A 23,988-nucleotide genomic window follows, 5' to 3' on the forward strand; every position below is an offset into this window, starting at 1 on the left:
ACAATGTGTTCAATGACTGAATTCACTGGCTGACTTGGCAAAAACACATTCTTCAGTGACATAGGTACACATCTAGTATTTTTTTTAATTACAATAAACAAAGATTTAGCAATTTGGACAGAAAACAAGTTAGTATTTTACAAGATTACCTATTCATCAAAAGGACAAATTTATAGCACAAAATTTGCCATGTTATGGATCTTAAATCCCTTCAAATATCATAGATACGAGGTTAACATTCACACCAGATTAACCAAGCCTCTGACTTCATCCTACCTACTTACTCTTACATCTTAACTAGCACGTCCAATGACAGCATGCTTCAAATGACAGTAACATCTATCTAATTTCCTAAGACAAAAACCTCCATCTTCCTCCTACCCCAGAATGAGTTACTAGGTCCTGAATTCTACTTCTTTTTTTTTAAGACAGAGTCTTGCTCTGTCGCCCAGGCTGGAGTGCAGTAGCGTGATCTCGGCTCACTGCAAGCTCCGCCTCTCGGGTTCAGCCATTCTCCTGCCTCAGCCTCCTACAGGCACCCGCTACCACGCCCGGCTAATTTCTGTTTTTTATATTTTTTTTAGTAGAGACGGGGTTTCACCGTGTTAGCCAGGATGGTCTCGATCTCCTGACCTAGTGATCCACCCGCCTCGGCCTCCCAAAGTGCTGGGATTACAGGTGCGAGCCACTGCGCCCGGCCCTGAATTCTACTTCAAAAAGGCTCAGATCTATCCTCTCTGCTCCACTTCCACTGCATTAGTTCAGGCCCTTATTCATTTTCCACTTGGACTTCTTACCTGGAATTTCCATCCTTACATTCAGCTCTCCCCTTGTTTTTGCAGTGGCCTGATCTCAGCTCACTGGGTTCAAGCAATTCTAAACAACTTTCAATGGTTCCATGTGGTTTTCAAGAAAATTTTTTTTTTTTTTTTTTTTTTTTTGAGACAGAGTATTGCTCGTCACCCAGGCTGGAGTGCAATGGCATGATCTCTGCTCACTGTAACCTCCACCTCCCATGTTCAAGCTATTCTTCTGCCTCAGCCTCCCTAATAGCTGGGATTACAGGCGCACGCCACCATGTCCTGCTAATTTTGTATTTTTAGTAGAAACAGGGTTTCACCATGTTGGCCAGGCTGATCTAGAACTCAGGTGATCCACCTGCCTCAACCTCCCAAAGTGCTGGGATTACAGGTGTGAGCCACCGTGCCTGGCCAAGAAAATTTTCGACTCCCTCACTCAGCTTCATCTCCCACCACTGCGCTTCTAATTCCTACCCAAACATATCATGCTTTAAGTTAATTCAGTCACACCAAATTACTTACAGTTTCCAGATACTTCACCTCGTTTTGTTCATTTTCCAGTACATTATCCTATATCTGAAAAACTCTTTTCTTCCCTTCTTTGCCTAGCAAAAGCCTTCACACTCAGCTTAAATGTCAACTCCACCAGAAAACTTTCCATAGCTCTCTGATTTAGCCATCTTCTGTCCTCTCACAGCATTTCCTACAATTATTTTATGTTGGAATACTCATAAATCGATATGCTAGGAGTTTTGCTTTATTTATCTGCATCTTCTGCTACACTGTGGGCTCCCTGAAAGCAGGTCAGATGCCTCACCCACCTTCATTCTATATTACCTGATATATATATGAAACGGGTTGTTGTTAAATGAATGACTTATGAAAGGAGTGAGACAGAAGGAAGAGGGGGAAGGAAAAAACAACAGAGGGAAGGAAAAGAAGAGAGAGAGGGGAAGGAAGTGACAGAGTGGATAGGGAGAGAAAGAAAGGTAGAAGTGGGGGGAGAGAGAGAGAGAACATGTACACACACACAGGGCATTTAAAAAGGGAATCTGTAATCAATCCATTATTTTTTCATGTGGCCTAAGCCAATCATTGTCGAAGAAAGAAAAGTACATCTGGAAAATTCAATCTACATGGATTCTAAATATAACCATCTTTTTTTTTTTTTTTTTTGAGATAGGGTCTCCCTGTCACCCAAGCTGGAGTGCAGTGGTGCCATCTCGACTCACTGCAACCTCCATCTCCTGGGTTCGAGCGATCCTCCTACCTCAGTCTCCTGAGTAGCTGGGAATACAGGCATGCGCCACCATGCCCACCTGATTTTTTTATACTTTTAGTAGAGACGGGGTTTTCACCACTTTGGCCAGGCTGGTCTTGAACTCCCAACCTCAAGTAATCCGCCCATCTCAGCCTCCCAAAGTACTGGGATTACAAGCATGAGCCACCATGCCCGCCAAAGTATAATCATCTAAATCACTCATCCTCTAAAGATTCTGGTATGTCCAGCCCATCCAGCCCATTTTAATTGAAAATTTACTGCTACATAATAAAAGACGTTAATAACATGTACAATATAGATACAGGAAAAAAAAGTTTGAGTTAAAAAAAAGTAAAAATCGGCCGGGTGCAGTGGCTCATGCCTGTAATCCCAGCACTTTGGGAGGCCAAGCCGGGCAGATCACCTGAGGTCAGGAGTTCGAGACCAGCCTGACCGATATGGAGAAACCTTGTCTCTACTAAAAATACAAAATTAGCCGGGCATGACGGCGCATGCCTATAATTCCAGCTATTCGGGAGGCTGAGGCAGGAGAATTGCTTGAACCTGGGAAGTGGAGGGTGCAGTGAGCCGAGATTGCACCACTGCACTCCGGCCTGGGCAACAGCAGCAAAACTCCGTCTTAAAAAAAAAAAAGTAAAAATTAACCTGACATAATAAAAAGAAGTCTTGGAATTATCTACAAACTTTAATAATCTACCACCTCCTTATAATGTGGTACTGCTGATTTTTATTTTATTATTATTTTTTTTTTTTTTAGAGAGTTTCACTTTTTTCGCCAAAGCTGGAGTTCAGTGGCGCAACCTCAGCTCACTGCAACCTCCGCCTCCTGGGTTCAAGCAATTCTCCTGCCTCAGCCTTCCGAATAGCTGGGATGACAGGTGTGTGCCACCATGCCCAGCTAATTTTGTATTTTTAGAAGAGACAGGGTTTTACCATGCTGGCCGGGCTGGTCTCAAACTCCTGACCTCAGGTGATCCTCCTACTTCGGCCTCCCAAAGTGCTGTGATTACAGGCATGAGCCACCATGCCCAGCCAGTACCAATGATTTTTAAAAGTCTATCAAGAGCATGAAAAATAAATTCAACATAACACCAACATCACAATCTATGTTACAGCACAAATTCCTTATGTATTACGAATCATATTCCTCAAAAACACACTGTGAAAAAAATAATATAGCATATATTAGTCAGTAATGGGAATGTATTTATTTACATAAATTCTTAAAGGTAGTACATGGGAAAACCACTAAAACATACAACACTTAAACTTTAAAACAACACTTAAAAAGTATTACTACATAATCTAACTTTCAATCACCTCAATAAACTGTCACTTAATAAAATTTAAAGATTTGTTGTCGTTAATACAACAGACAATTCAAACTTGAAAGCTTGCTCCAAAGTACAAATATGTTTGGTGAGATCCAATAAATGACATAAAACCTTCTATAGCTCAATGATCACCGTAATACAGAAATTACACCAGGCACAGTGACTCTCGCCTGTAATCCCAGCACTTTGGGAGGCTGAGGCGGGAGACTCACTTGAGCCCAGGAGTTAGAGACCAGCCTGGGCAACATGGCAAAACCTCCTCTCTACAAAAACTACAAAAATTAGCCAGGTGGGCCTGTAGTCCCAGCTACTCAGGAAGCTGAGGTGGGAGGATTATTTGAGCCCAGGAGGCAGCAGTTACAGACCATGCCAGCCAGGGTGAAATAGTGAGACTCTATATCAAAAAGAAAAATAAAAAAAGAAAGAAAGAAATTGGGAACACAGAAAAAGAAACAAAATTTAGGCCTAATATACTCAACATTAAATAGATTCTGAATTGCAATTTTTGCTAAAGCAAAATAGAAATTACAAGAAGCTTCTCCTATCACATAAGAAATAAAGTTGTAAGAAGTAAGCTAAGTTTTTAGTACTAATAATTACTAGCAGATTCTGAGATTTGCTATACTTACAATAACAGGAAGTTCTTGCATAAAGTTAGAAATTTATTTTAGTAGCTTTTTCCTTTTAACGTTAAAAGTACCTTTTCAACAAATGCAGTAGAATGTAATGCTGAGCACTTAAAATTAGTATTTCTAAAATGATACCAAAAAATTTGCATTTGGCTAGTATTACCAAGAAACTTTTAAGGCTAAAGTTTCCAACATACTTTCATTTTTTTAAACAGACTACTTAAAAAAAAAAAAAGGAAACGAAAGGAAGAAAAAAAACATTTTAATTTCAGACTTTCAACTTAACTACATTTCTTTTAACCAAACATTTGTAGAGCACATAAGAAATGACAGGCACTACAACACTGGGAACTGTGACAGATTACATTTACTCCAAACTAAACCTTTTATTTATTCGGCTTCTGAACTTATTTATTATTCAAACCAAAACTTTTCTTAAGAAATTCTCACCCAACATCAAGGTACATATACGAGTTACCTAATAAATGCACTTTCACCACTGTTTTACAGAGGTCACAAGAGTTATAGCTAGGATTTGTGACTAACAAAAGGGATTCATTCCTGAAACATGTCTATGCTTCATGAAATGAGATAGGAATAAACTGTTTCAGGTAGTTTACAGCATCCCAAACTCAAAGAGAAAACCTTACAAAAATTAGACTAAACTTAATTACTCTGTATAGTAGACCAAGATTTAAGTAGCCACAGCTTTTACCTTCTACAAACACAAGTATTACAAATTTTAATTTGGATGCAGAACTGTCAAAGCAGTCTTGATTCTGAGGACAAGTGAAATATTTTTTTAAATAGTTCAAAGGAACTGTCAAAAGTAGACAACGTTTATATACTAACATGCTATCTGTTGCATTTCTACACTTGTGAACACTCTACCCTTTTCAAGCACTTCTGAATTTGTAATGGATGAAAAAATACAAGCTAGTGTCTAAGTTCCACCAGTTGAATCCAGACTTTTCGAAAATCTAAGGTTTTATTCTAGCATGTGTTTAAAAAAGACAGCATTCATATACACGTTCTCTCAAGTAACAAAAATACCTGTATTTTTATAATTATCATTTCTTCCAACAATTAAGCAAATTTTTTGACCCTATTCTCCACTCAGTTAACATGTTTACATCTAAGAGGAACCTGGCCATCAGTTTTCCACACATCATAATGCAACAGAGCCTCTGACTTATTTGCAGACCAACCAGATCAATAAAGAAAAATCAACCATATAACTCCAAGTCCCTGGAAATACAAGACACAACTGGTATCTCTGAATTGTGTAAGATCACCAAAATTCTCTTTTTAAATCTTTCAATTAAATTATTTTTGTGACGAGTCAAAGAGTTTTCTGCTAAAATTTTACAGTACTGTTCACACAATAAATAAGATTCTCTTTGATCAGTGTAACTGATAGAACCCCAATTCAGTTCAGTTTCTAGGGTCAGATTACCTGACCTGCTTTTTATTTTACCTTTTAAAACACTTTAATTCATGCAGTTATTCCTCTCATTCCCTACAAAAAGAGATGTTCAATATGGGAGAATCATCTTCAGTTGAGATATCCTATAACTGCCTCCAACTCCACAGCAAAGCCCGCCAGCTGACCCCGGTCTCCCTGGGGAAGGGCTCGATCACCAAGTCACCAAACACACCTTCCTCTGCAAAACTCGGAAGCCCCACACGACAACCTCGTCCAAACCCCCTACTTCCTGAATTCGATAACCCCAGAGATTCGTTTTTTGCAGGCAATCTTACCTTCATGATGACTCTGGGACCAAGATATCCTCTAAAACACCAGCTTCAGCTGCACCTGGAGGGGAAACAAAAGACACCCAGTCAACACCACAGGAACCCCTCTGCACTGGCGGAGGCGGAGGGAAGGAAGCGAGCGACGCCCGAACCCCGAAGAAAGAGCCGCACCAGGCGCCAGCCCCCGAACCATCACACGCCGACTCGGGGCTCCCTCCGGCCCCGCCATCCCCGCAAACCCAGCCACCTACACAGCTCAGCAGCTTCCCGTCCCCATTGTCGAGACCCGACGGAGTTTCCCGTCTACGACAATGACGCCATTTCTGTCAGAGAAGAAACTCACAACAAGCCCGGCGTCCGGCGCGGGGCCGGCCGCTCTCTCCGCGGGCCTCGGCGCCCGGCCGAGCGAGTCCGCGCCCCCATGCGCCGCGTCCGAGCGAGAGGCCGGCCGGGGGCCACCGAGGGGCCAGGAGGGCCTGTGGGCCGCGGGCAGGACCGGCCCGCCACAGAGCCCCTGCCCACGTCCCGTTCCGGGCTCAGACCCGACAAGTGGGAGCGAGATCAACATCTGGCCCCGCCGCGGGGACAACGTGAGGGCCGAGGGCCCCGGAGGCGGAACGGCCCCCACCCTGCCCGGGCCCCCGACCGCGGCCGCTAAACCGCTGAGTGTGCGGCCGCCCAGTCAGGGGGCGGCTCGGACACAGCGGCTGCGGGGGGGTGGGGATTCCCGGGAGGCCGAGGCCACGAATTCGGGCGCCGCAGGGACCACCACCGCGATCTTCCTCTGCTCCTTGGCCGGGCCCAGCGAGTCCCAAAAGAACCCCCTTAGGAGACCACGAAAGCCCCAGAAAATGTCCCTACCTTCCTCAGAGGCGAGATCTGACCCTGGCACGTCCAGAGTCCCCTCTCTCCTCCTCCCCCCCCAAACCAGCAGGCCCGGGGGAGAGATGGGTAAGAAGGGCGGCGGGTCCAGCGGCTGCTGAGGCAGAGGCTCCGGCTCCTCCTCCTCCCGCGGCGGCGACTGGTACCTTTGTTTGGCGGCCGCTCGGGCTCCCTGGTTGGGGGGAGGGGGACGACGAAAAATCCCTCCCGGACTGGAGGTCCGGGCCCCCAGTCGCGCTGCCCTCCAGAGGACGGCGGCGATGGACCCTCTGCAGCTCCCTGCGGGCAAAGGTCCAGGCGGTGGCCGTGGCAGCGGCAAGCTGAAGCTCAAGAGTCTCCCTCAGCTTCGGCGACCGAGCTCCTCACTCCGGACTCGACTGACGGGCAAACATCGCTTCCCCCCCCCACCGACTCTAGGTTCCCCCCCCCCTTTTTCCCCTCCCCTACATTTTTTTCCCCCCTCCCCTACCTCTTTCCCGAATGGCCTCTTAGACGACCTTGGATTGGTTAAAGTTCTTTAGAACCCGCCTATACACTGTTCCTACTGGTCCCTGGATACAAACAACGACGCCATTTTCCCACCAGTTCTATGGAAACAGAAAGTTACGCCTCAAGGCTTCCTGGGAAATGAAGTCCAGCCTCTGGGGCCAACGGGCAAATCCTTGTCCGCGAGAACTGCAAGGCCCGCAATGCCCTGCGCCTACGTGGACCGGAGCGGGGGCGGGGGGGAGGTGAAAGGGGCGGGGCAACAAAGCAGTAGGGAGGCGGCAACGACGCCTGCGCAGTGTGACCGGGATGGCGCATTTTCTTGCACCAAGTAATGCGGTGTCGCTGGCGGCTGAGGAGGGCGGAGAGTTCTGTGGTGAAGTAGTGGGAGGGATTCATGTGGGCATCGGGAAGAGCCTAAGTCCACACTATAAAATAGGAAGTTGATGCGGGGTACAGCTACTCCCGGACCGGCAGCGTGAAAGTCGTGATATCATCGTTGAACTGTGAGCGGCAGTGGCGGTGGCTGGGGGGAACCCGGATGGGAAGAAGGGCGGGGGAGGCTGGGAGGCGGGGCAGGCTGGGAGGCGGGGCAGAGAGGAAAGAAAGAAAGGAGAGTGAGGACCCGGATGCTGAACCGGATTGTGTATGAATTTTCCATCCCCTGGCTTTAAGCGGGGAGGGAGAGGAAGGGTTGGCCAAGTGGGGCGGAAGGGAGCATCTGAGCGAGGAGGAAGCAGAAACCTCACCGTTTCTTCCTCTCCGGACTCTGTGCTAGCACTGTAGACGTTTGCAGTTCTCTGCCCAGCCGCCGTGGAAAATCGGCCTCGAAGTGATTGAAATTGCCTGCTTATATCAGGCAGCTTCTTTCAGATCCATCGTCTTTCTCCCGTAGTATGAATGGAAGGATTCAGTATGCGCTTCACATTTGTATGTCTCTGTTTAGCCATTCCCAAACCAGGCCCTTCCCTTTGAAAAGTCGTTTGCATGGGATGTTCACTTCTTAGACGCAAGGTTGTGTGCCCTGGTTTCATCGTCTAACGCGTTAGAAGGCGCTTTCATTTTTTCATGGGTGTTGAGCGCCAACCACTGGGGTGACCTCTGCCTTCGTACACCTGCGCCTGGCGAGACGGACAGATGCTGAACAAAACAATGTGAAATTACCGCTGTGGCAGTGCCCCAGAGGAGAGTTCCACGGTGATAGGAGAATGTGAGGGAATTTGGCTTCTTTAGGGAGGGAAAGGAAGGGTTTCTGAGCAAGTGAGGATCGAGCTGAGAGCTGAAGGACTAGCAGGAGTTAACTAAGGAAAGAGAAAAGGAAAGGACATTCCAGACAAAAAGACTAACTTGTCGGAAAGCCCTGTGGCGGAAGGGAGCTTTTCCAGTATGAAGAACTGAGCCTGGAGAGATGGGATGAGGGGGAGTGTTGAACCTTATAGGCTTTGTAAAGGAGTTTTAGTTTTGTCCTAATAGCAATGGGATATCTTCCAAGGAATCTCAATCAGAAGGGAGAGATGGCTCCGATTGGAATGTCATCCCTGGCTGAAGAGTAGAGGAAGCGAAAAAAAGAAGAGTTAAAGAGGCAAATGCAGGGAGCCCGACGAGGAGGCTATAGCCGTAGTAGTTCACATGGTGAAAAGAATGGAGCGTTTGTATTAATAATTATGAATTCACTCTTTGAACAAATTTCTGGCAGCTTTTTAGTTTTGAAAGTGAGAAGTTTCAGACTCTCACTGAGGTATTCTGTAGTTTATTCACTCTAAAAGGAAACTATAGTAGAGTTCATGTAACACACAGTAATGCCTCTTTACATTTAACTTTAGTACGTGATAGCTGAAATTTCCAGCTGTGATAAATTGGGAAATCCTTTGATTTAAAAGAAAAACAAAGGCGGGTGAGAGTATATGCCACGGTGTGTAGAATCCTTTAGACTCTTAAGATTTGACACAAGGCAAGTTGGTTGTCGATACCTATAAAAATTGAGGTTCTTATGTTTTTATACCACTGAAAATACTTGTATGTAAATATCCTCTGGGAAAGGAAATTGAGTTGTTGAGTATTCTTAAACATCTCTAAGTGAGCAAAGGAAATATTTTTTTAAAGCATAATTAGTGTTTTAAGTTGAAAAATAACATCAACCACAAAGCTCTACGAATTGAAACAAAGATTAGCTCTGATTTCTATGCAACAGAGTACACTTGTTACAGATCTTGACACAAAAGGGAGTTCTGAAAGTGCATCTCATTGATTTTTAAGTTCAGTCAAATGTGTTTTAAAGGCTGTGAGAAAATATACAAACGTGATTCTTGCTCCCAACCTGTAGTTGAGAAAAGATAGGTACTAACATTTAAATAGAGAAGTATATGAGATGCTTTTTTAATTCTACCTTTAATTATGTTCGATAATAATCTTTTAGCTAAGCCGTTCTTCCTGTTTTGCATCTTCTTTTCTTGATTCAATCCCTGATAATAAGGTAACGTGTCAGAGATCAAATAGTGTAGGTAATAGGTTACCTAAATAGGTATTTACCTAGTAGGTATATTGATTATTTCGCTTATTTGATTCTTTATGAGCCTTTTTTTCCTTGCGACGTCTTTGGTATTAATTGCTAGTCAAGATGGATGTAGAAATTTTCCATATGGGATGTTTCTCTTTGAATTCATGTTGTTAAAATGATTTCTTTTGGTGGAGTGCTGATTTTTTTTTATGATTGTTTCATATAGATAAGAACAGACTACAAAAAAATATGCCTTTCAATCCGGAAGAGTAACCTGAACTATACACTAGTTTTGTGCTTTAATTTTCATTTGTAATATGCCTTCAATAAAGAGTTAAGCTAGTGGAATTTATGTCTTAGCTTATTATAACACAAACATGAATATTTGTCTGCTTGGCATTAAAGGGTAAAGATATTCCATAGCTGGGGATCTTAATCTGAGGTGCATGTAAACATTCAGGGACTATATGATCTCTGAGAATTTATATGTTGTATGTCTTTGTGGCAGTGTATACATTTGTCTTGCAGCTTATTAGCACATACATCGGCTTTTTTTTTTTTTTAGAAGATTCATAGCTTTCATCATATTCTCAAAAGGTTTCTGTGACCCATGAGATGGTGTACAGTATGGGGAAGCATCAAAGCACTTGCACAGTTGATGGTTATATGTGTGTGTTATTATTTCAGCCACCCATTATCATGTGCCTACCAACTGCCTAACAGTGCATACATGTGTAGAAGTTTTATTCCTTTCTCCTGTTGCCATGTTACACATCTCATTTCACAGCAGAAAAACAACTACATGACAGAGACAATGTGGTTCAAACCATTTTACCCTTGTATTCATTGACTGCTACAAAACAGGAACATTAAATACCCGATTGTCACCAAATTGGGTAGTCTCAGTACTTCTGCACTCGTAATTGTGCTGGAAAAGTGGAATGCTAGCACTAATAATTAGATTTTGGTTTGGGGGTTTTTTATTTGTTTATTTTTACTTGTATAAATTTATGGGGTGCAAGTGTAGTTTTATCACATGCATAGATTGCATAGTAGTGAAGTCAGGACTTTTAGGGTGTCCATCACCCATACAATCACGTTGTACCCATTAAGTAATCTTTCATCATCCACCTCCTTCCCACCTTCTCACCCTTTGGAATCTCCATTGTCCATCATTCCACACTCCATGTCCATGTAATACACATTATTTAGCTCCCATTTATAATTGAGAAGATGTACTATTTGTCTTTCTATGTCTGACTTGTTACACTTAAGGTAAGGGCTATCCATCAATTTTGCTGCAAATGACATGATTTCATTTTTTTTTTTTTTTTTTTTTTTTTTTTTTGAGACGGAGTCTCGCTCTGTCGCCCAGGCTGGAGTGCAGTGGCGCAATCTCGGCTCACTGCAAGCTCCGCCTCCCGGGTTCTGAGTAATCATTCATTGTATATATACCACATTTTCTTTATTCAGTCATCTGCTGATGGACACTTAGGTTGATTCCATATCTTTACTATTGTGAATAGTGCTATAATAAACCCATAGTGCAAGATTTTGGAAATTTTACTTTTGTGGCACGTTGTTGGTATTTACTCAGGATCTTTGGATTTGCTTGGCTGCATGTATATGAATCAGTGTGTTTATTTACTGAAATATGTGCAAAAGTCTTGTCTTTGGTGGATTAATTTATAATATAAATCCACAAAAGTCAGATTCTGCTCCCAAGTATATTTTACATTTTTAAATTTAATGCCAGCAAGAAGTTACAGTACTAGAATTGCCTTACCCCTGAAAGTATCAATGATGAAATCTTAGTATCAGGTGACTGGGCTATAAAAGATGACTTATTACTTAACATTATGAAGTTACTTGGGCAAATTTAGAAATCGAGGAACACTGGTGAAACCCCAACTCTACTAAAATACAAAAATTAGCTGGGCATGGTGGTGGACACCTGTAGTCCCAGCTACTCAGAAGGCTGAGGCAGGAGAATTGCTTGAGCCCAGGAGGCAGAGGTTGCAGTGAGCCGAGATCGTCCCCCTCCCCCCCCCCGGGGCCAAAAGGCGACCCCCCCTCAAAAAAAAAAAAAAAAAAAAAAAAGGAACACATCCTCACTGTTATAATAAATAACAGTAGCCCACACCCCCTTAGTTGCAGTGTGGTATGGTACCACGTAAGCAACCTATTTCCAGTTCCCCTAACATTCTCGAGCAGCTATATCAGAATCATACAAGATGCATATTTAAATTGAAGATTTCTAAGTCTTTGGCCCAGACTTAGAAAAAAAGGATCAGGTCGGGCGCAGTGGCTCACGCCTGTAATTCCAACACTTTGGGAGGCTGAGGCGGGTGGATCCCCTGAGGTCAGGAGTTTTGAGACCAGCCTGGCCAACATAGTGAAACCCCATCTCTACTAAAAATTCAAAAAATTAGCTGGGCGTGGTGGCGGGAACCTGTAATCCCTGCTATTCGGGAGGCTGAGGCAGGAGAATCAATTGAACCCGGGAGGCGGAGGTTGCAGTGAGCCAAGATCGCGCCACTACACTCCAGCCTGGGCAACAAGAGCGAAACTCCATCTCAAAAAAAAAAAAAAAAAAAAAAAAAAGGACCTTTGAGCAATCAGAATAACACAAAGTACATGAACTCAACTTCATTTTCTTCATTCAAAAAAAAGTGGCCCTCACTCAAGCAAATATATTCTTGTGCTTTATCTTCTGGCATACTGAGATAACTTTCTAAAGTGGCTTCCAATTCCAAAATCCAATGATGTGCAACTCATTGAACAGCCCTAACCACAAACTGCCATTAGATGCCATATTACATTTAGCCTTTTTGTTGTAGAAAAGTTGGTAGAAGTGGGCTCAGGATTCTAAAGACTAAATCATAGTCCCAAGAAGCAAAACAGAGGATAAAAGTGCCAAAGATGCTAGAGCAGTTAGAAAAAGATTCCTAATATGAGGACAAGTAATAATAGAAACAGATACAAAGAAATAAAGTAGAGATTCGGCCGGGCGCGGTGGCTCACGCCTGTAATCCCAGCACTTTGGGAGGCCGAGGCGGGCGGATCACGAGGTCAGGAGATCGAGACCATCCTGGCTAACATGGTGAAACCCCGTCTCTACTAAAAATTAAAAAAAAAATTAGCCAGGCGTGGTGGCAGGCGCCTGTGGTCCCAGCTACTCAGGAGGCTGAGGCAGGAGGCAGGAGAATGGCATGAACGCAGGAGGCAGAGCTTGCAGTGAGCCGAGATTGCGCCACTGCACTCCAGCCTGGGCGACAGAGTGAGACTCCGTCTAAAAAAAAATAATAATAAAGTAGAGATTCAACAGTACAGGGAGACCCTAGGAAGACCGGGAGTGTTATTCTAGGAAATATTGAAATAAGGCAGATTTCAGTATAAAGGGGAATATGTTTAATAAATATAAATGCATTTGAGTTAATGCGTATCTTAAATCAGAAATCTCTGAAATGGATTGATTGTAGAGAAACTACTAGGGGGACGGGGAGAATCCCTTTAAATTTTAAATACGTAAAACATACTCATCTTAGTGCTCATTTAAAAAAGGATATGTTTACTAATTAGTGTAATCAGTTAAATACAGAGGTATCTTTCCAATTCTTTGGATTTGTTTTGACATTTGCCGTCAACAAATTAAGCCTTTTATGGTTGATTAAAATAGGAAAAGCTTAATATAAGTTACGTGACTAAGAAAACAGCTTAAAAACCAAGACAACGCTTTGACCAATATAATCACTTGAATGAAGAATTTTCTAATTGAGATATAATTTACATACCACCCATTTAAAGTGTACATTTCAGCAGTTTTTAATGTATTCACAGGGCTGTGCAACCATCACAATTTAATTTTATAACATTTTGATCCCTGCAAAAAGAAACCCTGTACTCATTAGCAATTAGTCCCTATTCCTATTCCTACCCACTAATCTACTTTCTGTCTCTGTAGATTGGCTTATTCTGAACATTTCGTATAAATGGAATCATACAATATGTAGTCTCTTGAGATTGGCTTCTTTCACTTAACATGTTTTCAAGCCTTCGTAGATGTAGAATCTTTTTTTTGTTTTTTTGAGACTGGAGTCTCACTCTTTCGCCCAGGCTGGAGTGCAGTGGTGTGATCTCAGCTCACTGCAACCTCTGCCTCCCAGGTTCACGCAATTCTCCTGCCTCAGCCTCCCAAGTAGCCGGAACTACAGGCGCACACCACCATGCTCGGCTAATTTTTGTATTTTTAGTAGAGATGGTGTGAAGGCTGGTCTCGAACTCCTGACCTCGTGATCTACCCACCTCAGCTAATTGTTCATATTTTTAATAGAGACAAGATTTTGCCATGTTGCCCAGGCTGGTCTTGAACTCCTGGGCTTAAGCTATCCGCCCGCCTCAGCCTCCCAAAGTGCTGGGATTACAGGCGTGAGCTACCATGCCTGGCAACAGAATCTTCTTTTTAAACCAAACTAGGTGTCTTTTCACAAACACCTTGAAATACAAATTCCTTTGCAGTTTGACACTCAAAGATGATTAGTTTCATGTGATCTTTATGTTTCTCCTTTTTGACAGATTAGCTTTGGAGTTTAAATCCAATGGAGAAGACTCAAGAAACAGTCCAAAGAATTCTTCTAGAACCGTATAAATACTTACTTCAGTTACCAGGTAATACTTCACTTACAGTCCATATAGGGTCATTTTCATACAGTAGTGGTTGTTCAAATGTTAGCAAATAGAAAAGGTTAGACTTGCTAGCTGTTGAGATTTTCTATTTAAGGTGATGCATATGAGAAAAATGATAAATAAAACATAATTTTTTCTTTATTAAAAGGTAATTTTTGCCAGGTGCAGTGATAGACACCTGTTGTCCCAACTACTTGGGAGGCTGAGGCAGGAGGATGGCTTGAGCCCAGGAGTTTAAGGCTGTAGTGCACAATGATCACACCTGTGAGAATAGCCACTACACTCCAGCTTGGGCAACATAGTGAGACCCCGTCTCTTAAAAAGAAACGTAATTTTTGAAGGCACCCTTTAAAACATATCCAATTATTTAACATACCTTAAAAAACAAAAATACCTAAAACATTTTGGCATCTCATTGGAGGTTGTATTCTTTATGGATATTACGCATTCAGATTCCCCACTGTTTAGATATTAGGGGAAGTTGTGCAGATTTGTTTAACAGTAGAACACTTTATTTACCATCCATGTTCAAGTTTACCTTCTATGTCTGTATTTTCCAGTATCTCACACATACACTGCATTTCATATACTACTAGTTCCTTTGAGAGCCAAATAATAATGTATCTAAAATCACAGTATTTGGAAACATAGCCCACTTTATTCCTGTGTAAGGGTGTGCCACCTGGACATGGCTTCCTGCCTCACGTGTCGTGTGTGTTTTACACCTGTAATCCCAGCACTTTTCGAGGCCAAGGCGGGCGGATCATGAGGTCAAGAGGTCGAGACCAGCCTGGCCAACATGGTAAAACCCCATCTCTACTAAAAATACAAAATTTAGCTGGGCATGGTGGCGCATGCCTGTAGTCCCAGCTACTCGGGAGGCTGAGGCAGGAGAGTCACCTGAACCTGGGAGGCAGAGGTTGCAGTGAGCTGAGATTGCACCACTGCACTCCAGCCTGGCAACAGAATGAGACTCCTACTCAAAAACAAACAAAAAAAACACCTGTCTGGAAATGATAATAAGCAAAAACTCATGAATATAGAATAAACAGGGGTTATTGTAATAAAAAATCATTTGTATTAGAATATTCTTTCTCATAGAAATAATATAGGCCAGGTGTGGTAGCCCACACCTGTATTCCCAGCACTTCGGGAGGCCAAGGCAGGATTGCTTGAGACCAAACGTTTGAGACCACCTTGGGCAACATAACAAGTCCCCCTCTCTGTTTTAAACATTTTTTAAAAAAGAAGAAATAATATTAAAGTTGGTAAATTATTTGACAAACATAAAAACCTGTTTAGCCATACTGTGACTAAACTCTAATGATGCTCTCAATTCAGTCTCAATAGACACTTTTAAATTTCTGTGCTAAAGTACACACCTTTCTTTATGAGCACATCTCTGTGGTAATGTGTGCATTTCTGTTCTTCATGAGCCTGGGAAGGATAAAAGCCAAAAGAATGCTAGCTCCTGTGCTACACCTTGGAAACCATAATTAGTGTCATTTTTATTTTGGCAGACCCTAATAGAGACTCACCTGCTAATGTCAATGCATGAGAAGAATGAGGGAATGACAGAAATGGAGAATTCAAAGGGAAGGTTGCCCACTGTTTAAGAAAAAGCCAACAGACTGCTTTTGAGTGACATTTATCCAGCAGTTAGTAACTTATTTCAGTATCTCCCAGTGAGAAACATGGCACAGTTTCACTTTCACTCTACCCAGCTCTTACTGCCAGACATCCTTTAGAACACGTTCACAAACACTAGCTGGAACTGGGCTGGCAATAGCAAGCCAGTTATCAGTGCTGACAAAAGTCTAACAAGCATCGCTTGAATGTCTCTTACTCTGCTACTTACAAAGCAAGGACTGCCTACGGTTACATTTTAACCGTAATGCTTACTTATGCTGTGACCACCTTCTATGACTTTTTTTTTTAATTCTCATTACTTGGAAATAATGCTTTAAGACATTAGATAACATATTTAAAATTGTCATTAGGCACCTCACCTTTTTATTCAAGTACGTTCTTGATCCATGATGGAATACAACCTCAAAAGATACTACTAAAGAAATGTGACATTGTACTATGCACATAACACACTTATTTTTTTACAGAGAGCTTCAGAGTTACTAAAGTAACTTAGAGGTGTGCCAGGTCATTTATACTGTTGTAATATTACTCTTGCTAATAAATAATAATAATGATATCAGGATTTTCTGAAGTCAACCTGACCAACCTGGTGAAACCCTGCCTGTACTAAAAATAGAAATATTAGCCAAGTATGGTAGCACATGCCTGTAGTCCCAGCTGAGACACGGGAATCACATGAGCCTAGGAGGCAGAGATTGCAGTGAGCTGAGATCACGCCACTGCACTCTAGCCTGGGCAACAGAGTGAGACCCTGTCTCAAAAAAAAAAAAAAAAAGGATTTTCTGAAATTAGTAAAGAAAATGATTTTTATTTTTAAATTTCTCATACTTGCTGTCATCTTATGTTTCTGTTTGTTTATTTGCCTTAGTATGGGACCCTAGATGAGGTGAAGGGTGGGATTAGGGAGAGATGAAGCTGGCAGTGGAGGAAGAAGGGCTCCAAAAAGAGAGACAATAATGTTTAGATTTTAAAGAGGAAGCAGTAATCTTTTAATTTTGAGAGATCTCTGTGATTAGTCTCAGTGTTAGAAATTATTTCGGAACTTAGCCAGGCGCAGTGGCTCACACCTGTGCTCCCAGCACTTTGGGAGACCAAAGTAGACAGATGGCTTAAGCCCAGGAGTTCAAGACCAGCCTGGGCAACATGGCAAAACCCTGTCTCTACTAAAAATACAAAAAATTAACCAGGCATGTGATACGCCCTTGTAGTCCCAGCTTACCTGGGGGACTGAGGTGGGATGATTACCAGAGCCTGGGAGGTCGAGGCTGCAGTAAGCCAAGATCACGCCACTGCACCCCAGCCTGGGTGATAAAGGGAGACCCCGTCTCAGAAAAAAAAAAGTGGGGGGAGGAACTTAAAAGTATCAGGCAAACACTAGCATGTCATCAGAGGGGAAAAAAATATTAAAACTGTAGTACCTCAAAAATAAGTCATATATTGTACTGTTTTCTATATAACATTCAAAAGTAAAATGAAATTCCACATTGAGGCCGGGTGCGGTGGCTCAAGCCTGTAATCCTAGCACTTTGGGAGGCCAAGGTGGGCAGATCACGAGGTCAGGAGTTCAAGACCATCCTGGCCAACATAGTGAAACCCTGTCTCTACTAAAAATACAAAAAAATTAGCAGGGCATGGTGGCGGGCGCCTGTAGTCCCAGCTACTCGGGAGGCTGAGGCAGGAGAATGGCGTGAACCCGGGAGGCGGAGCTTGCAGTGAGCCGAGATGGTGACACTGCACTCTAGCCTGGGGGACAGAGCCAGACTCTGTCTCAAAAAAAAAAAAACGAAATTCCACATTGAGACTCTGTTTTTCATCTTCAAAAAAATGTGTTTAAGTGATACAGGCCGGGTGCAGTGGCTCACTTATTATCCCAGCACTTTGGGAGGCCAAGTGGGACAAATTGCTTTTGAGCCCAGGGGTTTGAGACCAGCCTGGGCAACAGGGCAAAACCCTGCCTTTACAAAAAATAAATAAATAAAATAAAATTAGCCAGGCATGGTGGCTTGTTCTTGTAGTCCCAGCTACTCAGGGGGCTTCAGCCTAGGAGGTCAAGGCTGCAGTGAGCCATGATTGTGCCACTGCACTCCAGCTTGGGTGACAGAGCGAGACCCTGTCTCAAAAATAATACTAAAACGCTGGGCGCAGTGGCTCACACCTGTAATCCCAGCACTTCGAGAGGCTGAAGCATGTGGACGACTTGAGGTCAGGAGTTCGAGACTAGCCTGGCCAACATGGTGAAACCCTGTCTCTATTAAAAATACAAAAAAATGGCCGGGCGCGGTAGCTCACGCATGTAATCCCTACACTTTGGGAGGCCGAGGTGGGTGGATCACCTGAGGTCAGGAATTCAAGACCAGCCTGGCCAACATGATGAAACCCTGTCTCTACTAAAAATACAAAAAATTAGCTAGGCGTAGTGGTGCACGCCTGTAATCCCAGCTACTCGGGAGGCTGAGACAGGAGAATCCCTTGAACCCGGGAGGCGAAGGTTGTGGTGAGCCAAGCCAAGATCGTGCCATTGCTTTCCAGCCTGGGTGATAGAGCAAGACTTCGTCTCCAAAAAAAAAACCCGTAATCCCAGCATTTTGGGAGGCCAAGGCGGGTGAATTACCTGAGGTCAAGAGTTCGACACCAGCCTGGCCAACATAGCGAAACCGCGTCTCTACAAAAAATACAAAAATTAGCCAGGCGTGGTGGCAGGCACCTGTAATCCCAGCTACTTGGGAGGCTGAGGCAGGAGAATCGCTTGAACCCAGGAGGCGGAGGTTGCAGTGAACCGAGATCGCGCCATTGCACTCTAGCCTGGGTGACGAGCGAAATTCCATCTCCAAAAAAAAAAAAGAAAACAGTATTTTAGTTTTAACTTTTTATGTAACCATTTTCCTGAAACCTTATCTAAATTAGGATGTTATTACCATGCATTCATTTAGCAGAAAACTTATAGAACATTTTTACTAAGTGAACTGCCCATGGTTTTTAATCTATCATTCCATTATATATGACTACAATGACTTCTAGTGATAACTTCTATGCAAAGACCTATCTTAAATTAGCCAGGCATGGTGGCACATGCGTGTAATCCCAGCTACTCAGGAGGCTGAGACAGGAGAATAGCTTGATCTTGGGAGGCGGAGGTTGCAAGTGAGCCGAGATCATGCCACTGCAATCCAGCCTGGGCAACAGAATGAGACTCCGTCTCAAAAAAAAAAAAAAAAAACAAAAAACAAAAAACAAAACAAAAAAAGACCTATCTTGAGCTTTCCGTATAAGAAAAAGATGATACTGCTGGGCAAGGTGACTCAACGTCTGTAATTTCAGCAATTTGGGAGGCTGTAGCAGCTGGATCACTTGAGCCCAGGAGTTTGAGACCAGCCTGGGCAACATGAGAAGACACTGTCTCTACAAAAACAAAAATTAACCGGGCATGGTCGCTTGCACCTATAGTGCCAGCTACTCGGGAGGCTGAGGTGGAAGGATCATTTGAGCCCAGGAGGTGGAGGCTGCAGTGAGCTGTGAACACACCACTGCACTCCAGCCTGGGTGACAGAGTGAGACCCTGTCTCAAAAAAAAAGGAAGAAAGAAAAAAAGAAGATACTGAAAAATGAATGTCCCTAGTCAAAATAATAAGATTAGCTTTTGACTAAACTCAGGATATTAAAAGGGAATACCTCAGTGCATGATGATCTCATTTTTTGAAAGGAAAGCAGCAGAGCTTCCCCATCTCTAAAACCTTAATTTAAAGGAGAAACAGATAATTTCAAGAGGTAATTTTATGAAGTAATAGTAAAATATATTTTATTAACAGTACCTATAGTTATGTAAAATAGGTAGTGCCAATTAACTGACACTAAACTAGCTTCTTGGCCTGGAGCAGTGGCTCACGCCTATAATCCAAACACTTTGGGAGGCCGATGCAGGTGTATCGCTTGGGCTCAGGAGTTCAAGACCAGCCTGGGCAACATATCAAAACCCCCTTTCTACAAAATATACAAAAATTAGCCAGTCGTGGTGTGTGCCTGTAGTCCCAGATACTCAGGAGGCTGAGGCATGAGAAGCATGTGAACCCAGGAGGCAGAGTTTGCAGTGAGCCGAGATCACACCACTGCACTCCAGCCTGGGCAACAGAGGAAGTCTCTCAAATAATTAATAAGTAAATAAACTAGCTTCCTTTTCAAAAAACGAAAGAAATTAGGTCCTAAGTCCTAAAAGCCCACGCTACTTTTTAAAATTGTTTATTCAAGTTCAGATGAAAAGAGTGGACTAGTAGGCCACTGAAGTACTTTAGAGTCTTCCATGCCTGCCCTAATTTTAGAAGGTTGTGCACTTGATGATCCGGATTTCGGAGTGGTTGAGAATGGATTATTGAACAGTGCAAGGCAAGCTCTGCAGTAGGTAATGGATTGATGAGGCTGGATTTAGCAAGTCTGATCAATTTAAAGGAAGTTTCTGAATGTGTTTTTTGTAGTTAAAATACTCATAATTAAAACACTTATCACATTGTCACATTTTATTTTTAAATTGCAGGTAAACAAGTGAGAACCAAACTTTCACAGGCATTTAATCATTGGCTGAAAGTTCCAGAGGACAAGCTACAGGTATTAGGCAACTGTAATCTCATTAATCCCCAAGAAATTAATAGCTGTCACATAAAAATAATCCTAGTTCTTGATTGAATTTAGTCCTCATGCAAGATATTATTTTATATTGAGGTTGCTAAATATTTATTAGTTGTGAAAATTAACACACCTGAGACTTTCATAATCTGTTAAACTGAGTATGTAAGTTTTGAATAGTTCAAATAAGTGAAATTTTCAATTCTTTTTTATTAGATTATTATTGAAGTGACGGAAATGTTGCATAATGCCAGTTTACTCATCGATGATATTGAAGACAACTCAAAACTCCGACGTGGCTTTCCAGTGGCCCACAGCATCTATGGAATCCCATCTGTCATCAATTCTGCCAATTATGTGTATTTCCTTGGCTTGGAGAAAGTCTTAACCCTTGATCACCCAGATGCAGTGAAGCTTTTTACCCGCCAGCTTTTGGAACTCCATCAGGGACAAGGCCTAGATATTTACTGGAGGGATAATTACACTTGTCCCACTGAAGAAGAATATAAAGCTATGGTGCTGCAGAAAACAGGTGGACTGTTTGGATTAGCAGTAGGTCTCATGCAGTTGTTCTCTGATTACAAAGAAGATTTAAAACCACTACTTAATACACTTGGGCTCTTTTTCCAAATTAGGGATGATTATGCTAATCTACACTCCAAGGAATATAGTGAAAACAAAAGTTTTTGTGAAGATCTAACAGAGGGAAAGTTCTCATTTCCTACTATTCATGCTATTTGGTCAAGGCCTGAAAGCACCCAGGTGCAGAATATCTTGCGCCAGAGAACAGAAAACATAGATATAAAAAAATACTGTGTACATTATCTTGAAGATGTAGGTTCTTTTGAATACACTCGTAATACTCTTAAAGAGCTTGAAGCTAAAGCCTATAAACAGATTGATGCACGTGGTGGGAACCCTGAGCTAGTAGCCCTAATAAAACACTTAAGTAAGATGTTCAAAGAAGAAAATGAATAATGTTACACCATTCTTGATTGGGCCTCATAGCTTATTTTAGTTAATCATTTTTTTGTCTTTTAGCCTTATCACCTTTTAAAAAATTTGTTATTCTCCAGGAACAGTAAATAGGTGAGTAGGGGTGGTGCAAGTGAATTCGTTTTCATTTAGAAGCCCCTCTGTACAGATAATCAAATTTCAAAGTTGAAAGAATCAAAAGCAGCCACAGTTATGTAGGTCTCATTTGAATGTCATAATTGCAGTGACAGGACATTGCCACCAACTCTACCCTACTACCATCAATGTTGTGTTTATTCCATCAATAAAAAAGGCTCACTTCCAGGAATTTTTATCCATACACTTCCTAACTGTACTATCTGGGCAGTTCCAAGCCAGTTTCTTTTAGCTAGCTGGCCCAAAGACCACAAATCTTTTTTTCTCCTAAATGGCTGCTGTAAAGAATATCTCTAATCCCAGCACTTTGGGAGGCCGAGGCGGGTGGATCACGAGGTCAGGAGATCGAGACCACGGTGAAACCCCATCTCTACTAAAAATACAAAAAAATTAGCCGGGCGTGGTGGCGGGCGCCTGTAGTCCCAGCTACTCGGAGAGGCTGAGGCAGGAGAATTGCTTGAACCCGGGAGGTGGAGCTTGCAGTGAGCCGAGATTGCGCCACTGCGCTCCAGCCTGGGCGACAGAGCGAGACTCCGTCTCAAAAAAAAAGAATATCTCACTTTTCCCCCCTGGAAACACCCTCACTGAAGTCTTCTGTGAAAAGGCTGATAATGATAAACAGTAAGCACTCTGGTCCTTTTTCTTAACGTTCTCCTTTTTTCCTTCCTCTCCACCCCACAAGTTTTGCTTTTTAACCAAGGTGTCTCTGCTTGATGAAATTCACATGCTAGTCTAAATCTTTTTTTCTCCCTTGTAATGGAACATTTATGTGCCCCAAACTGGTTAGTATATGGGTACAGCATTCCCTTTCCAATTGGGAAGTGGAAAAAGAGTGTATGGGATATTTTAGAAGGGAACCTTTGAACCTTATTATATTTCCCCATCATTGATAGTGACAATCTTAAAAGGGTTGTTTTCTTACCTTAAATACAAAAGCATGGAAAAACGCCCTTTTCCTTCCCGCCCACATCACCATCCCCCTTGAAGACAATAGGTGCTTGAATGGAAAGTGAGTAGGCATCTTTAATCGCCCTGATTAAAGGAAAGAAAGTGTTAGCCTGAAAGGGCCTGACTGAAAAGTAACCAAAGGCTTAATATCAAGCACTAATTAGCTTTTTAGTGCCTTAACCCTGACCTTGTTACCAGTTTTCTATAATTTCTAGACCCAAGCCACTGAAGTCATCTGTGGCCCAAGAGGTAGGCCAAAAAAAAAGCTGATTTCAGTATTTGATTTGTTGACATCCCAGAATGAAAGTTTGTTTCCCTTAGAAACATGTTTTGCTTGATTGGTTCTATAGTGTGTTACTTAGGATCTATTTACCATATATTTGTATGAGAAATCCTCACCCAAGCATTCAACCTAAATCTTTGAAAAGTTGGGTGCTGTCTTTAGTAACTTTTAAAATAGTTTAAATCTCCCATTTTAATAGTCATAAGGAAACCTGTTAAAAGCATGGCTATTGATGTTATAATATGGAAAGTTGAACTTTATGAACCCATACTTTTAGAAAACATTATTTTTAAAAATCTAACTGACTATAGAAACAAATTAAAATGTCTACTTTTAAGTATAAAAATTGCTTAAGTAGATTTGTTCCTTGCCTATCAAATTAATTTTGGCCTGGTGTTCTTCATTATTCATTTGTCAATTTTATCTTGCCTTTGTCAATAACAGAAATGTTTGTCATTAAATTGGGAATTTTTGTTTTTTGTTTTTTGTTTGTTTTTCTGAGATGGAGTTTCACTCTTGTTGCCCAGGCTGGAGTGCAGTGGCACGATCTCGGCTCACTGCAACCTCCACCTCCCGGGTTCAAGCAATTCTCCTGCCTTATCCTCCTAAGTGGCTGGGATTACAGATGCCTGCCATGTTGCCTGGCTAATATTTTTTTTTTTTTTAGTAGAGATGGGGTTTCACCATGTTGGCCAGGCTGGTGTCAAACTTCTGACCTCAGGTGATCCAGCTGCCTCAGCCTCCCAAAGTACTGGGATTACAGGCATGAGCCACTGCACCCAGCCAAATTGGGGACTTTCAACAGTCATTTTACCTGTAGAATAATCAAAACTCTTCACTTGATCTGTAGTCATAGCTATTAACATAGAAAAATGAATGCCAGTTATGTTGCCATAAACCACCTTCTGAACTCGGCAAGATCTTAAAACCATCAACTGTTCTCTGTTCACTCTGTGAACCTCTTTCTACTTTACTTCTCTACCTTACCTGTACTCTATAGTCACTCAC

The 23,988-nt window shown here is 42.4% G+C and overlaps 2 protein-coding genes across 13 annotated transcripts in view; one reads left to right on the plus strand and one right to left on the minus strand.

Moving 5' to 3' along the window:
• ARID4B (AT-rich interaction domain 4B) overlaps positions 1-7,283 on the minus strand; it is a 166,625-nt gene extending 159,342 nt beyond the window's left edge. For 4 of the 7 annotated variants that reach the window (XM_032136438.2, XM_032136436.2, XM_032136439.2 and 1 more), the window contains exons 1-2: positions 6,662-6,801; positions 5,807-5,861 (exon numbers count right to left, since the gene is read on the minus strand). In XM_032136438.2, the coding sequence (XP_031992329.1) occupies positions 5,807-5,812 (6 nt within the window). In that variant the 5' untranslated portion in view covers positions 5,813-5,861; positions 6,662-6,801. Of the gene's footprint in view, positions 1-5,806; positions 5,862-6,051; positions 6,255-6,661; positions 6,802-6,828; positions 7,089-7,151 lie in introns of those variants that run through there. The other 3 variants (XM_058430602.1, XM_032136437.2, XM_058430601.1) reach the window with 3 other exon arrangements.
• Positions 6,259-23,335, plus strand: GGPS1 (geranylgeranyl diphosphate synthase 1). Of its 6 annotated transcripts, none has more exons than XM_058430603.1 (4): positions 6,259-6,390; positions 14,241-14,333; positions 20,530-20,600; positions 20,835-23,335. In XM_058430603.1, the coding sequence occupies exons 2-4, from the start codon at positions 14,264-14,266 to the stop codon at positions 21,594-21,596; spliced, it is 903 nt and encodes a 300-aa protein (XP_058286586.1). In that variant the 5' UTR covers positions 6,259-6,390; positions 14,241-14,263; the 3' UTR covers positions 21,597-23,335. The 6 variants fall into 6 exon arrangements, with proteins under 6 accessions (XP_058286586.1, XP_058286588.1, XP_031992332.1 ...); XM_058430605.1 differs by lacking the exon at positions 6,259-6,390 and adding an exon at positions 6,711-6,824; XM_032136441.2 differs by lacking the exon at positions 6,259-6,390 and adding an exon at positions 7,466-7,674.
• The last annotated feature ends 653 nt before the right edge of the window (positions 23,336-23,988 follow it).

Source organism: Hylobates moloch, unplaced genomic scaffold (genome assembly GCF_009828535.3).
Source record: "Hylobates moloch isolate HMO894 unplaced genomic scaffold, HMol_V3 SCAFFOLD_18, whole genome shotgun sequence".
NCBI lineage: Eukaryota > Metazoa > Chordata > Mammalia > Primates > Hylobatidae > Hylobates > Hylobates moloch.